The sequence below is a fragment of the Brachyistius frenatus genome, unplaced genomic scaffold (genome assembly GCF_029030835.1).
Source record: "Brachyistius frenatus isolate BFR_SWC_R1_liver_20210118 unplaced genomic scaffold, ASM2903083v1 Contig_80, whole genome shotgun sequence".
Classification (NCBI taxonomy): domain Eukaryota; kingdom Metazoa; phylum Chordata; class Actinopteri; family Embiotocidae; genus Brachyistius; species Brachyistius frenatus.
This window is the reverse complement of record NW_027210679.1, coordinates 529,366-544,141: the sequence shown is the minus strand read 5'-3', so window position 1 is coordinate 544,141 and position 14,776 is coordinate 529,366. Positions and strand designations below refer to the sequence as shown.

Here is a 14,776-nt window from a genome sequence, read left to right as displayed (position 1 = left end):
TTATGCAAATATTTTAGCAATTCTGAGGTAGATTTCGAAAATTCTAATTCACACCACTTCGACCTTCAGTCTTAACATTAAAATGTAATTATTTTCACAGTTCATGTTCCAGGAAGGAGCTCTTATTTTGGAAATCGATAACCGGAAGTGGCCGGTTATTGTAAGTGGCGCTTCACAGCTCGACCATCTCGGACTTGTTGCGGGACTTTTCCTGCAAGTTTCCACTTCTTGAAGCGCATCACGCCGTTGGCAGACGGACTCTTTTCTGCTCTGCTGTGTTGGGGTTTGTGTTTTTTTTTCTTCCAAATGGCTTTCCTTTCCCATTTTGCGCTGCTGTTGTCCCTCCACGTAGCCGCCGTGACCTGCAGCCCCGGGCCCTTGGTGGATGTGGCCGTGGATCGGTACGACATACCGAAAATTTGTCCTCGAGAAGTGCAAACAGACGATTTTATCCGGTATCACTTTAACGGCACCTTCGACGCAGACGGGAAGAAGTTTGACTCCAGGTGAAGTTACAGCGAAATGCAAACAGCATCGTGTCAATTAACGTCGTTTTGTCTTTGAGAATATAGCTCATTTTTTTTAAACCTCACGAGAACGGCGTGATTTTCTATTAGCTGGGACAGAAATCACGTTAACTCATTAAAAAAAAAAAAAAAAAAAAAAAAAAAAAGATCCAGTAAGGATGCAGTTTAGAAATCCTGCACTCGGATCATTTACCGCAGCTGCAGACGTGTCAATCGCCTGGACTCTCTCACCTAAAGCTGCAACATCACATTAAATCACAGCTCTCAATCACATCATTGTTTCAGAGTTGGGGGTTTTTTTTAATGTTTTTTTTTTTTTTTTTTTTTTTTTTTTTACAGTGATTTAGTATCTATAAATTAATTTTGGGTGGATAAAAGAGCAATTTTTTTTAATGATTAATTTTTTTATTTTTATTTGTTGCCATCTTAAACAACCTTTTTTTTTTATTTATTTATTTTTTTTTTTAAATGAACGTATAAGGTTTGGGATGCATGATTTTAGTTTTCTACAGATATCCAGTGTGCCGATATTTTCCAACTACTTTGGCTGATGCCGATTTGATATATATATATATGCATTCACTTTCTTTGTTCTTCACAACTTCGTCTTCATGTTTGGGATGAAGGGGCCAGAGATGTGCGCTTACATTTGCAGTGTGGTGTGCCTTTCCCCCCCCCCTCTTGCAGGACCGACGCTGTGCAATCGTTGCGAATGGAAACTTTGCTATTCATTTGGGAGACTTTTAGAGAACCTCCACACTGCTGCACACATTGCTGCACCCTCTGGGGACATGGCGCCAAGCATCGAGTTTAAACGCGAATATTCAAGCATGAATAAAGCATCATTTTTCTCAGCGTGTCATTTCATTTTTTTTTCATCCAAAACAAAATTAAATCAAAAAAAAAAATCCAAATATCTTCTTCTCGGGTTAAAATGATTTCGATGTTTCCCTTTTCCAATTTTTGCAGCCATGACAAAGGCACCGCCTTCGTCAGCCAGGTGGGCCTGGGCAGACTCATCACAGGGATGGACCGGGGTCTTCAGGGCATGTGCGTGAACGAGCGCAGGAGGATCACGGTCCCCCCTCACCTGGCCTACGGGAGCATCGGAACAGGTGCAGACCGACGCGACAGTGAGCAGCCCTTTGCCGGTGACATCGTCTGTGCCGCTTTGTGCCAATCTGTGCCGCTGGTCCGACAGGTGGTGTGATTCCTCCCGACGCCGTGTTGGTGTATGACGTCCTCCTGCTGGACATATGGAACGCCGCGGACAATGTCCAGATCCGCACGCTCAGCAAAGCTGCGGGCTGCAGCCGCACCGCCGCCACGATGGATTTCGTCCGCTACCACTACAACGGCACCCTGCTGTCCGGTCAAGCCTTTGACTCCAGGTGAGACTGTACCGCTGGACCTGCAGCGTGCTCCTCTATTGTTTTAACGTAGGAACTTACAAGGCGCGCGTCGTTTCTGTGCTTGAACTGTGTTTAATTCAGCTACTCGAGGAATGCCACCTATGACACCTACCTGGGACAGGGTGACCTCATCAAAGGCATGGACAAGGGCCTCCTGGGCGCGTGTGTTGGGGAGAGGCGGGTCATCATCGTCCCGCCCTTCCTGGCGTACGGAGAGAGCGGCTATGGTACCGACTAATATTCAGGCTTTAACTTTTTGTTTTGTTTTGTTTTTTTGTTCACCTGTTGATAAACTATAAACCACAACCACTTAGGAATTTATTTTAAAATAATCTGTTAAAGTTCTGACTTTGTTCTCTTCTATTATAAGTGTTTCTATATTAATTCATGTTTTTACATACTTTGATTGACTTGGATCTGGTGTGCTAAATGTCAGAAAGTTTCAGAGGTGATGGTTGTGGATCAAAAACCAAAAACATGCATTTACAAAGATGCATCTTCGTGCCTGATGATTTCACGTTTTGTAGTTTTTTTGTTGTTGTTTTTTTTGCAGGATAACTTTTCATTAGCATTCACTGTAAACTTTTTCCACTGACGAAAATAATCTCGCAACCGTGTCAGTACATTTACATAATGAATGTGTGAAGGGGGTGTCCGCATCTTCTGGAGAACATTTAGTCTCATTTCCTTTTATTGTCAAGTTATTTTACCGTTTCAGAGTTGAGAGTTGGGAAGGTGTGTTCAGGTGCTGTATTATTGCGCAATATTACTGTATAGAATAAATCCAGTATGAAATGATCCGTAAAGGGGGGGGGGGGGGGTCATCTCTGTTGTGGTCTTACTGGGAGTTTGATGGGGGGGGGGGTCAAAGTTGAAGTAAAAGTCGAGTAATATCGTTACTGTTCTTTGTTGTTGTCTGTAATGAATAATTGATTACAGTTTTCAAAGAACTCGGCCGACACTGTCTGCAGACACGATGTAAGCGTGTTGCTCTCCTCCCAACAGGAACTCAGGTCCCTCCGCAGGCTACACTGGTGTTCGAGGTGCTGATGGTGGATGTGTTCAACCCCAAGGATGACGTGACTGCGAAGGTGAGGGAGGTGCCCAAAGGATGCACCCGCAGGACGGCGAGCGGAGATTACATCCGCTACCACTACAACGGCACCTTCCAGGACGGCACGGCCTTCGACTCGAGGTAAAACCCTGGAATTTTGTAATTTTTGCAGAAAGTAAATAAAAGCCCCATCAAGTTGAGCTCTCACTGCACCGTGACGCTTCCTCTGACAGCTACCAGCGAAACAACACTTACAACACTTACATCGGGATGGGATACGTGATAAAAGGGATGGACAAAGCCCTGCTGGGGCTGTGCATGGGAGAGAAGAGGAGGATCACTATTCCTCCTCACATGGCCTATGGAGAAGAAGGAGTTGGTGAGTTTGACACGGCGCATTTCGGTGTTTTTAAAAAAAAAAAAAAAAAATTTTTTTTACAGGCACCAGAAATGGAAACAACAGGATCACAAAGTATTGTTTATGTTTGGAACACTTCCCCGTTTATTTTTGTATTCACTCTTTAGGAGACCTCATTCCTGGCTCGGCTGTACTCGTCTTCGACATTCACGTCATTGATTTCCACAACCCCAAAGACACGGTGAAGATCAAAGTGACCCACAAGCCTCAGCAATGCAACTTGACCAGTGCAGCCGACGACTGGATCCAGTATAGATATAACTGCTCCTTGATGGACGGCACGCTGCTCTACTCTTCGTGAGCGCCCTCTGCTGTTCTCTCCGCTACACTGCATCCGCCGCCTTTCATGCATGTAATCACTTACCACTGACGCATTTCAGTGCACTACGGGCAAATGCAAACGTAGCGTTCATGTGTCCATGGCAACAGCACGCACACCTGCACGGCCTCAGAGATTTGTATGCACGAAAGAGTTTTTATTTAGCTTTCCGTCTGTTAAAAGTGGTGACGTGTCACTTTGCAGGGATCATTACGACTCGCCTTCAATCACGACTCTGGCAGCGAATAAGGTGATCCTGGGTCTGGAGGAAGGTCTGAGTGGCATGTGCATGGGCGAGAGGAGGGAAGTGGTCGTTCCTCCCCACTTTGGGCACGGAGAAAACGGAGGTCAGTCATCCCAAATGCTCGGAAGCGTAAACTTTCTTGGTGGCCTGTCTTTAAATCATGTTTTGTCTCCTCTGTCTGGGCGTCTCCAGCGGGAGCAGTTCCCCAGAGTGCGGTGCTCTTCTTCCAACTGGAGTTGGTGGAGCTGCGGAAGGGCGTGCCGGAAGGCTTCATGTTTGTGTGGCTCGGAGACGGGCCCAAGCACCTCTTTTCTGCTATGGACCTCAATGGGGACAAAATTGTCCCTCTAGAGGAGGTAAGCAGACAAGCAAACACTTTTTTTTTTTTTTAACAATTTGGGCACAAGAAGTGAAAAACACTTGCTAACGGCGTAACTCCATCTCCCGTTTCCTCCAGTTTTCAACCTTCATCACGCTCCAAGTTAAAGAGGGCAAAGGTCGACTTCGGCCGGGGGTCGATGCCGACAGCATTATTAAGGACATGTTCAATAACCAGGACAGAGACAGAGATGGGAAGATTGTAGAAAACGAACTGGATGAGTCTGAACGTGTGAAACGAGACGAGTTGTAAAGGGGACACGTACGTATCTGCGGTGGTAAAGAGTCGGGGTCACGGTGGTCGGGGTTCTGCTGTCGTCTTAGCAACTAGTCAGAAAATGTTTCAGAAGTTGAGAAGCCTTTATTTAAGGTGTCGGTTTGCCGAAATCAAGGTCATTTTCGCACCTGCAGGCTTTTTCACTGCAGACATTTGGACTTCTAGCAGGTTTCACCCGGCACATTGAAAATAGCTCGGTAAACTTTCAGAGTGACTCAACATTCACATTAACAACAACCTGAGCTCCAAAGCAGCTAAATGGAATTCAGCCATCGTTCAATTTGTTTTGTGTTTTTCCTGCTTTGCTCTTAATTAAAGGTGAAAAGATCTGCTGGGGTAAAATGGTAAATGGAAACATTCATCTTCAGAGAGGAGGCGGTATGTTGTGCACAGGAAAGTGTTTTAAAATGTGAAAAAGGGAATATCTGTTGTGTTGAAAAATGCACATTTACATCATCTTATTTGCTTTTCTAAGCATTTGGGCTGTGCCCAACTTGCAGAATATTCCTAAATCTATTATAGAAAGTTACGTATTAAGTGTTTTGTGATGGATAAAGTAAACTTTTATAATAAAAAAAAAACAACGTTTGGACTCTTTTTATGTACAGACCTTTTTAAATTAGTCTGGTAGATTTTAGTTTCATGAGACTTGAACAAAAACAGGTGAAACCAATCTTTATTTCAGACAAATGGAAAACGCATGAAGAGGTAATGAGTTCGGACAAAAGTTATGACTTTTCATGGTGCATCGTCCACAAATGACAGACAAAAAGTGTATTAAAAAAGGTTTTGAATACTTTGAAATCCAAATTATAAAGGTTTTTAAAAACATCTGTTGCTGTTGACAAAAAATGTCTTTCAAACCAAATTAAGTTCTGTCATTTATGTTGTGCCCGTTTCTTTCCCTTTGTCATTACATCCTATATGAAAACCACAACTGTCTGACAAAAAAAACAGTCTTTCCCCCAGACAAATAAAAAAAAAAAAAAACACCCATAACCACATGCACACTTTACATACGGTGGCCAGACGATGCAAATTTTGGCAGCCACAACGAACACGATGGTCCAAAAGCAGTTAGGCCAATAGACAAAGATCCATGAGGGTGATGTGGTGCCAGCTGCTCCGGCAGGGCGATCTGTGCCTGTAATAGGAGTCAGTCAGGTGTGTGTAGATTTTAGACTTTTTTTTTTTTTTTTAAATAACCTTTAAACAATCGTAGCTGGTTCTCAGTAAGAATCCAGCTGTCACTTTGTGAGCGTCGGCCTCCTCAGCCGACGGCCCCGGAGTGTGCGATTCACAATTTACAGTTGCCGGTGAGGTAGAGGAGCACGGCATTAGGGACCTCCAAGGTTTCATCCTTTACCAGCACAATATCATACGAGTCCAAGTACGACTGCTTCCTCTCCTCCACCTGAGGGGAACACAGAAACGACGAGGTGTGTCAAGATTTGGTGGCTCCTTTGTGCTCTTATCCAATCATTTTGATGATGCATGCTTTATATTACATTACATTTCATTTAGCTGACGCTTTTATCCAAAGCGATACAATAAGTGCATCTCAACCATGAGGGTGCAAAACCCAGAACAACAAGAATCAAGAAAATACAATTTCTTCAAAAAAGCCAAACTACAAAGTGCTATCAGTAAGTGCCATTTGAAGCGCTACTAAAGTTCTCCTGTTCAAGGTAAAGTCGGAAGAGGTGTGTTTTTAGTTTGCGGCGGAAGATGTACAGAGTTTCCGCTGTCCTGATGTCGTTGGGGAGCTCATTCCACCGTTTAGGAGCCAGGACAGCAAACACTCGTGATTTTGTAGAGTGTTTAGCTCGCAGCGAGGGAGCAACAAGCTTCTTTTTTCTTTTTTTTTTTAACTCACCTTGTCATTGAGGAACCCGATCTTGAGGATGTTCTCCATGTCCTGCACGCCGTCAGCCATGGTCAGATCTCCCAGAGAGTCTCCCATCAGCAGCACGTTGGGTCTTGTCCGCAGCTCCTGGAAATGGCCGGTGTTGAGCAGCGCTCCTTCCCTTTTATTGTAGATGTGAATCAACTCTCCCTTGAAGGCTCTCAACACCCCCTGTTTACAACGGAGGGAGACAAATTATTCTTCAAATCCCGGCCGCGGGCGTCGAACTGTCGCCTGCGGACGCGCAAGACTCACGGTCTCATCGAAGTCCATGTAGTTGGAGAAGACTTTGACGTTGGGGTGGAAGACTCCGGTTTGGCGAATCACCTCCTCCAGGATGTCTCCTATTCCGGCGGAGAAGATGAGCAGGGGGACGCTGTGCTCGTGCAGGTGGTCGAAGAAGAGCTGGTAGCCCTCCCTGTTCGAACATTCCCTCGTTATTTACAACGCGCGAACCGCCAAACAGATCTTCTGTCGCCGAGGCCGCTCTTACCTCAGCATGGCATCGGACTCGCGCACCACCACGGCCAGGAGGTCTTTCCTGATCTCCTGCTTCACCAGGAGCTCGTGAGCTTTAGTCCACCTGTGAATTGTTTTCAAGCACGAGGAAGTTTAGAAATACCCTTCAACACCTAAAAAAAAAAAAAAAAAATTGCAATATCTGCGTGGGATACTCACCACTCCACCATGAGAGGCAGCTTCTCCTCTACTGACCGTGTGCAGTCGATCTCTATGGGATAGTACGTGTTCAGCAGCTCTTTCAGCTGAGGAAGGCAAGTATTGTGAAAACTTAAGGGGTCAATAAACAAAGATAAAACATGCCTCAAATAGCCTCACAGACGCACACTTGACAGAGATTCAGAAAAAAACCAACAGGGTGCATATCAGATATTTATTTTTATATTTATTTATCCATTTTAATTTGTGTGTTTACGATAATAAAACATCCAGACAGTCGAAACATTTGCAGTATTTTTTTCTTGTGATATTTATGAACAAACGTGGAAAATATTCCACACTGTAGATTAAACATTTTTAAACACAATTTAACAGCAAGAGGATTATTAGAAAAGCCCTTCAAATGTCTGCAAGTCAAAGATGATCAGGCTGTTTGCATGCTTCCATCATCATCTTCATCATCATCAGCCACTAGCTGGCAGGCAGGTTAAGTGCAAAGACTGAATAAACTAGTGTGCGTTACTGTTTATGAAGCGTTGCAGAAAAGCATTATAAATGTGGGTCAGTTGTAAGAACCAACAAGAAGATATCTCTTCAACGGTTTACATTGGAGCAAAACTAATCATAATATCTCCCATTGGGAAAATATGCTCAAAAATGTCCCATCTTCAGAGCTTCCAGACCATTGTAAGGCTCAGGTGCAGCAGCCAAGACATTATGGACACCAACGAGGTCCAATAAACGTAAAAATCATTGTGGAGAGCATCAAAACTAACTGATTTTTTTTTTTTTTTTAGAGAGTTGTCTTTAAGCTTTTAGGGTGTTGTTTTTCCAAATTTATGGAAAACTTTAAACCGATTTGGTAATAATAATAATGATCAAACAGTATATGAAATTGCATATTTTGGTACAGTTTTCCACCGTGTTTTCGACAATAGTAACACTTCTATTGAGTTAACTTAATAAATACAATCCTAACAGTAGAAAAACTGTTATCCTACCTTTTCTTTGCAGTCATTGGAGATGAGTTTGCTGTTGTCAAGAATATCTGCAAAATAAAATGAACAAAATTTCACAAGGCTATTAAACATTTAGTCAAAACTCATATCCACGCGCAGGACAACCTCAGACTACCACTTCAGGTTGCCGGTGTGTCTTACTGTGACAGGTGGGACATCTTTTTCCGTTGTATGCAAATCTTGTTAGGGTCATGTCAAAATCTGAGATCACCTGGGTGTCACACACACACACACACACACACACACACACACACAAAAGATTATTCACATGTGCATGTTTGTGAAGTGCTGATTGTGTTTAAGAGGTCAGGATACCTGCAGGGTGTTGGAGCCAGCCTTCACCATGGACTGCAGGATCTCTTGTACCCGCTGAGGGTCCCTCATACACACCGAGGGGTTGGACAGCTCCGGGATCTGTGCACACAAAATGCATGTCAGTAAGACAACAACAAAAAAAAGACGTGGCGGATTATTCAAACATTTTAAATTTGGAGCTTCCTGACAGGTGGCCTCGTCAGATAAAAGCGCAGTTGATAGCACGAAGCCCGACAAACAAACGCACCATTTAAACTCCCCCAAACAACTCAAGTCAGCAGCAAAACACCGACACTGTCGCGGGAGTAATAGTCAAATTGCTGTTCTGTAATCTACGGCGATAAAAAAATAAAAAAATAAAATAAAGAAGCTGACAAAGAGAACGCGTTAAATAGACACGCTTCGGTTAGCTGGTACACAAGCTCGCTTTTTTGTTTTGTTTTTGCCCATTCCTCTATTAAAAATAATAATTAAAAATAAAGTGAATAATCTCACCATGTTTCTGAAATGCGTTGCCGATCCGTTGAGGTATATTTGACCCCAAAAAAGGCGTCGGTTTCCGTTGAAATGTAACGCTGCTGTGTGCACTATTGAAGCATTTATGCCAGCTCGAGCAGCTCTGCTGCCTTCCGGTACTCTCCGAAAGTGTCGGAATTGTTTGGTAGTGGCACTTAAACGACAATAGAAAAAGGGTTTGCGGTTCTAGTTGCGTTCACACGACCTTGATGTTTATGTCGGCCGCGTGTCATGTGTGAAACCGTAAAAAAAAACCAAGTATGGTAAAGGTGACGTAGATGAAGCCTTTTTTTTTTGTATATTTACGTGGCTAAAGAAGAACACGTAAAAGCAGCCATGGCACTTGCGTAACTCGGAAGTGCGACGGTGGATACTCTTCCCCTCAAAGCAAAGGCACCGATATAAGGTTCCCATCAGTCACTCCCACTACGAGACCCTTTAAATATTACAAAACGACAAAAAAATAAATAAATACAGACGCTGTTTACAAAGATGAACCAACACTCCAGGATATGTTCGTATTTCAAATTAATGAAGCAGAAATATGTTTCGATCATTTAATATCATCTGAGTGTGTTTCAACTACTGTTGTCAACACTGGAGCATGGTCTCAGTTTGGAGCTTCTTTGTGGGACTAAGGAACAATTAAGAGTAATTTAACACTGTTTTGGGTATATTACGTATGTTGACACTAATATGTATCACTCTGGTAAAGTCCAACAAAGCAATGACACACGACATGTGCATCCATCTGTCTTACAAAACACCTTTAATTGCAAGTGATGACATTTGCATTTCTTACAGGACACAAAGTTAAAACTATCACATGCAAAGCAAATTACATAGCTTATTTCAGTTAATATTCGCAGTGCTATTCACGTTGGTCATAAAGTGGAAATGAATATCATTTCTGCGCTCTGTAACCTTGATGGTATAATAAGCGCTGCATGGGCAGGTGGAATCTCTGAATGTCAGTCACAACACATTCGTATAATAATCCCTTCTGTTACACTCCTGATAAATCTGATTCCTTTTTTATTTATTTTTTTAATTTAATCTCACTTCGAAGTCTCTTTGGTGGGAAAAAGGAGACCACAGAAACAACACACCAGTCTCCATTAAACACCCAGCTAGAGGTGAAGTACAATAACAGGGTTTTACAGGACATTTAATGTTGGAAACAAATCCGCCAATGATGAGAGGACACCTTGTTTTTCTTTCGTAGAGGATCAAAACTTACTGGCTGGAAACTGGCAAAAACATTACAATCACCTCGTCCGATATGAGACAAATAAAATAAGCAACGTCGAAGCGCAGTGGCAACTTAAATGTCATATGCTTCTTTAAGACTTTACAAACAATTAGATGTCAGAAAGTGCAGAACCAGAGAGTTTTTGTCATTCTTTGCGGAGCCATGAGCAAACTCCCACGCACATACACACATTAATTACGGATCTTTCTAGAATGAATGGGAATACACCGAGCAATAGACTACCAAAGTGCAAATGAAAGGAATGATTGAGCCATTGCCAATGATCGGTGCTTGATGCTGTGGCAGAGCAGAATGTTTCGAATGTTAAGTGAACTCAAGAGGAACGATTTCATCACACCGTGTCACATCTTTTGGGATATTAGAGCTCTCTCTCGTCATCTCGTCTCCTCGGAAACCTGCAGAAACGGTGTTACACGAGCAACAAAAAAAAAATGACAGGAATATACGCTGTACAACTGCTGAAGAGAAACGGCAAATCTAGAAGCCAACTAGTCTACGGGATTTTTAAACAGCCTCTCCGGATCCGTTCGTACTTAGACGTTGAGGCAGTACGTTAACGAGCGGAGCTATTCTAACAGAGCAATTATGATCGAGGTTAAGACTTTTTGGACCGATGGATGTTACACTTGCATGAGGAGATTGTCACAGTGTTATAATGGAATGCGACTTCATCAAGAATGTAGGAATGCAGTTATTTCTAATGTCACGTATCCTTCCCAGTACTGGCACACAACAAAGGAATGTAAAATATCCATAGAAATGTATACATATACAGCTTTATAATATTTATGTACAAACAGATAAACAGCCTCTCTACCAACAGAAATGACTAAAGGATATTCAGTTGTTGGCTTCTATATAACACTCTTATTCACATGTTTACATTTCGCCATATCCCTCCTCACAGACCTTCAGCTGGTCAGCACGCGCCTGCCCGCACACGTCTCATGGCTTCCCACGAGTCGGCCATCAAAACAACACAGCATGAGAGCTGATGGCACATAGTTCAGTTTCATGACATCCAGAATGAGAACAACACAAGACCCGCTGCAGCGCGGTATGAATGAATGGCGGGTGAGTCGACGGCGGCTGCAGAGGAGTGGTGGCAAATCCTCGGACCGAGCCGCCGGTAGTTCTCGGATGGAGTCGACTCGCTCAACACTCGATCTGCGACTGCAGCTGCCGGCGCAGGGTGAGGGTGCGCCGGTGGAGCTGCTGCATCTGCTGCATGCGATCGCGCTGGCGAGCCAGGTTCTGGGGCATGGGGTACCGCTGGCAGCCGTACAGGAAGCGGTACGGGATGCGCACGTGGCAGGCCGTAGCTCGACAGCGAGGCTGCGGCATGGGCGGCAGCAGCATCCACCGCTTCCTCTCAGCGCAGTAGCGGTAGGCCTCCTTGCGGTACTGCTTGTCCACGTCGTCGCTGTTCTTCCAGCCTCCGATGATGAAGACGTCCTCATCGAAGTGGCAGATGGCGGCGCCCTCGATGCTGGTTACCTCCGGTGGCAGGCTCTCCAGGATCTCATCAGAGATGCGCGCGCTTATCTTCTGCTTGGCAACCTCGTCCCGGACCGTGTAGCTCTTGGGGCAGCAGGAAGCCGTGTGGTAGAAATTAGTGGAGGCCACGGCCATCTGAAAGATGCAGTAGTTGTCGATAAGAGGCAGGGAGTCCACATCCTGCCACTGGCGGCTCTCCGTGTCATAGCGAGTGGTCACCGTCTTCAGCCCGTCCTCGTTGTCCGTATCGACGGGCGTGCGAGCCGTGACGTACACGTAGCGGTCCTCCACGCTCACCGCCTTCACATCTCGCAGGATCTTGGGGGCCGATTCCAGATTGTGCCACTTGTCCTGCTCCGGCTCGTACACGCTGACATCCTTGAACCCTGGGCTGAAGTTGCCGTGGCCACCGATGCTGTACAAGATATCCTTAATGCAGGTGAGGCCAAAAGAGTGCTTGCGTGTGGTCAAGTTGCTCACCTGCTCCCAGGTGTTGCGGTTCGGGTTGTAGCGTTCTACCGTCTTAGCAAAGCCCGGCTCCATAGAACCGGCTACGTAGACGTGGGACTCTGTGGCGGCGATGGCGTGGCCGTCCAAGTGGTTGTGGATGTGCGGCAGGTTGATCCAACGGTCCTCGTAAATGAAGTAGCCCACGCACTCGCTCAGGTAGTCCCCTCCCTCAGACACTCCACCCACCACCATGATAACGTCCATGTTCTGGCCAAAGCGAGGCTGAAAAGAGGCCATGTGGGAAGACCAGAACTCCATATCAGCCGACTTGAGGTTTTCAAAGCGAATGGCGTGACCCTCCACCGCCTCCGACACCAGCCGGAGACAGGCCTCGTTGGCGGCCACCAGGGCTTCGTTTTTCACCACCCTGGTCAGGAAGGTGGGCTTGATCTGGGGCAGCCTCAGGAGACGAAACAGCTCCTCGAAGTAGCGGCTTCGCTCGTCCGGGTTCTTCTGCACCCACTTCACCACGGCCTCGAACAGCACCTCCTCAGAGTCCACCGTGATCTCTGCGTCAGACAGCCAGTCGCGGACCAGGTGAAAGGGCAGCGTGTAGAACTCCTCGTCCTGGATAACCTTGTGGAAGTTGCGGCGGATCATGTCGGCAGCCCGTAGAGCCAGCTGGTCCAAAGTGTACATGTGGGCCAGACTGTGCACTGCCACGCAGTTGGTGAGGCTCAGCTTCTTCTTCAGGAACTCGCCACAGAAATCCTTCAGCTGCAACAGGAGGAACCTAACACAGAGTAAACAGTAGAGAACACAGTATAGTGGGTGAAATAGAATGAGCAGCTCCGGGTAACTAGATAATACTATTATGTTTCAACTGGATATGCCAGGTCAGAGTTTGTTTTCTGCAAGCAGTGCACAATAACATCCCTTGAAAGCAACAGTGCAGACAGAAGGCCTCATTTGACTATGTGACTGTAAACAGATCATACCTATCAGCCAGCTCCAGTACTTCATGCACGTTGCAGGTGCTGACATGTATTTCTCCAGTGTACATGTACTGAATGACACTCTCCACCGTCTCCGGGTCCGGCCCCAGCTCTGAGCTCCATTCCTTCATGTCCACCCGTCCGGACAGGGACTCGGAGAACTGGCCCCCCAAAAGTGGGGTGAAGTAGTCGGTGGCCGCAGCCAGTACAGACCTGTGGGCCGAAAACTCACAGCTCTGCACGCTCCCGGTGGCCGCCCCGCTGCTGAAGGCCAGCGTCACGTCGCAGAACAAGCCCTGCTTCCTCTGATCGTTCTGCCGCCGAGACAGCTCCGAGCAGTGGGAGGAGGAGGTGAAGTCCTCGGCCTCTTCCGCGTCCCCGTCTCCGGCAAGCGCGCTGGGTGTGACGGTGCCGCTGCTGCTGCCGCTGCCGCTGCTGCTGCTGCTGCTGCTCCTGGCGGAGTCCTCCGGGTTGGGGGCCGCCGCTGCCATTCCGCTGCCGGCGCTGGAGGTGAGCAGTGGAGGGAAATTAAGTGAACTAGTGAAGGAAAGGAGGCGACATACGCAGCCACACATACATGGAGTCCAAGTGGAGAACGAAAATGAAGCGCGTTTCGTATTCGTCGCGTCACATCCGCCACTCAAAGGGAACCATGTAACCTAATAAACAATCTCAAATTGCTCACTGTTCTTTATTTTTGAAGAAATTTCAGTGGTAAAACATAATTTAAAAAAAATAAAATAATAGTTGTTGTTTTTTTATTCAAAATTAGTGTTAAAGTTTAAACTAGTGTTATGTCAGATATATCATAAGACACAACTATCACATAGCACATAAACAGCCATGGGCGTAACCACGGCCTTTTTGGGGGGGGAGTAGTGTCCCCCCCCCAATACAGAGAAAATACCAATCTATCCCCCCAATATAGAGTAGAAAATATGTTAAATATTGTATCATCTTATAAACACCTTTCAAAGGTTCTGTCTCCTGTTATTTGCCGTTTATTTTCAATTCCCCCCCCCCCCATTGTTAAGGAAAACCTGCGTGACTCCCCCCTCCCAATGGTTCACTTGGATGCGCCCATGCTCATTCCTTAGCTCGCTATCTAGCACCGGACGTCGGGGTTTAGTCATTCAGTGGAAGTGAAAAGGAGGAGAACAGTCACGTTACACAATAGGACTTAAGACAATTTTTTTTAATTTTTTTTTTTTATCAGACAGTAAGTCACAGATTCCTGAACAGGTGACAGTTCAGTAGGAGGCAGGGCCGACATTTCGACTGACTGCTACCACTGTACAATGCAGCACATTTCGCCCTCCTTGTTTTGCAGGTTCAACGTGTTATTTATTATAAGTGTCTTGACAGTGTTATAGAAAGGATTCATACAATGGGAGACCTTTCGTTTGTTATGACATTGAAGTTAGCTTCTGATTCGGCACTTAAGGGAAATTGTGGACGACATGCTATGGTATGACTTTTTTTTCCTCATATTTTGGAC

At 45.5% G+C, this 14,776-nt stretch overlaps 3 protein-coding genes across 3 annotated transcripts; 1 reads left to right on the top strand and 2 right to left on the bottom strand.

The window, feature by feature from the left end:
- The first annotated feature begins 165 nt into the window (after positions 1-165).
- On the top strand, positions 166-5,203 carry LOC138627044 (peptidyl-prolyl cis-trans isomerase FKBP10-like). Its single transcript, XM_069709098.1, has 10 exons — positions 166-506; positions 1,497-1,642; positions 1,729-1,918; positions 2,021-2,166; positions 2,945-3,134; positions 3,227-3,372; positions 3,519-3,708; positions 3,935-4,077; positions 4,167-4,330; positions 4,432-5,203. Exons 1-10 carry the CDS (start codon positions 307-309, stop codon positions 4,603-4,605), a joined length of 1,689 nt encoding a protein of 562 aa, XP_069565199.1. The 5' UTR covers positions 166-306; the 3' UTR covers positions 4,606-5,203.
- An 84-nt stretch (positions 5,204-5,287) lies between these two features.
- On the bottom strand, positions 5,288-9,412 carry LOC138627046 (cytosolic 5'-nucleotidase 3-like). The gene is made up of 9 exons (XM_069709100.1): positions 9,043-9,412; positions 8,548-8,646; positions 8,374-8,443; positions 8,215-8,261; positions 7,214-7,299; positions 7,029-7,118; positions 6,791-6,953; positions 6,506-6,706; positions 5,288-6,043 (listed from the first exon to the last, which is right to left on the bottom strand). Exons 1-9 carry the CDS (start codon positions 9,043-9,045, stop codon positions 5,927-5,929), a joined length of 876 nt encoding a protein of 291 aa, XP_069565201.1. The 5' UTR covers positions 9,046-9,412; the 3' UTR covers positions 5,288-5,926.
- Positions 9,413-9,815: 403 nt separating this feature from the next.
- klhl11 (kelch-like family member 11) lies at positions 9,816-13,895 on the bottom strand. Its single transcript, XM_069709038.1, has 2 exons — positions 13,282-13,895; positions 9,816-13,076 (listed from the first exon to the last, which is right to left on the bottom strand). The coding sequence occupies exons 1-2, from the start codon at positions 13,851-13,853 to the stop codon at positions 11,492-11,494; spliced, it is 2,157 nt and encodes a 718-aa protein (XP_069565139.1). The 5' UTR covers positions 13,854-13,895; the 3' UTR covers positions 9,816-11,491.
- Positions 13,896-14,776: the final 881 nt, after the last annotated feature.

What these genes read in the sequence shown, in the direction of transcription:
- LOC138627044 (XM_069709098.1), top strand. Translation starts at nt 307, where the DNA reads ATGGCTTTCCTTTCCCATTTTGCGCTGCTGTTGTCCCTCCACGTAGCC. An exon ending in CTACGGGAGCATCGGAACAG is followed by an intron (nt 1,643 to 1,728) that starts GTGCAGACCGAC and finishes CTGGTCCGACAG; the next exon opens with GTGGTGTGATTCCTCCCGAC. An exon ending in GGCACGGCCTTCGACTCGAG is followed by an intron (nt 3,135 to 3,226) that starts GTAAAACCCTGG and finishes TTCCTCTGACAG; the next exon opens with CTACCAGCGAAACAACACTT.
- LOC138627046 (XM_069709100.1), bottom strand. An exon ending in CTGGCTCCAACACCCTGCAG is followed by an intron (nt 8,444 to 8,547) that starts GTATCCTGACCT and finishes TGTGACACCCAG; the next exon opens with GTGATCTCAGATTTTGACAT. An exon ending in TCGGGTTCCTCAATGACAAG is followed by an intron (nt 6,044 to 6,505) that starts GTGAGTTAAAAA and finishes TGTTCCCCTCAG; the next exon opens with GTGGAGGAGAGGAAGCAGTC.
- klhl11 (XM_069709038.1), bottom strand. Translation starts at nt 13,853, where the DNA reads ATGTGTGGCTGCGTATGTCGCCTCCTTTCCTTCACTAGTTCACTTAAT. An exon ending in GTACTGGAGCTGGCTGATAG is followed by an intron (nt 13,077 to 13,281) that starts GTATGATCTGTT and finishes ACTCTGTGTTAG; the next exon opens with GTTCCTCCTGTTGCAGCTGA.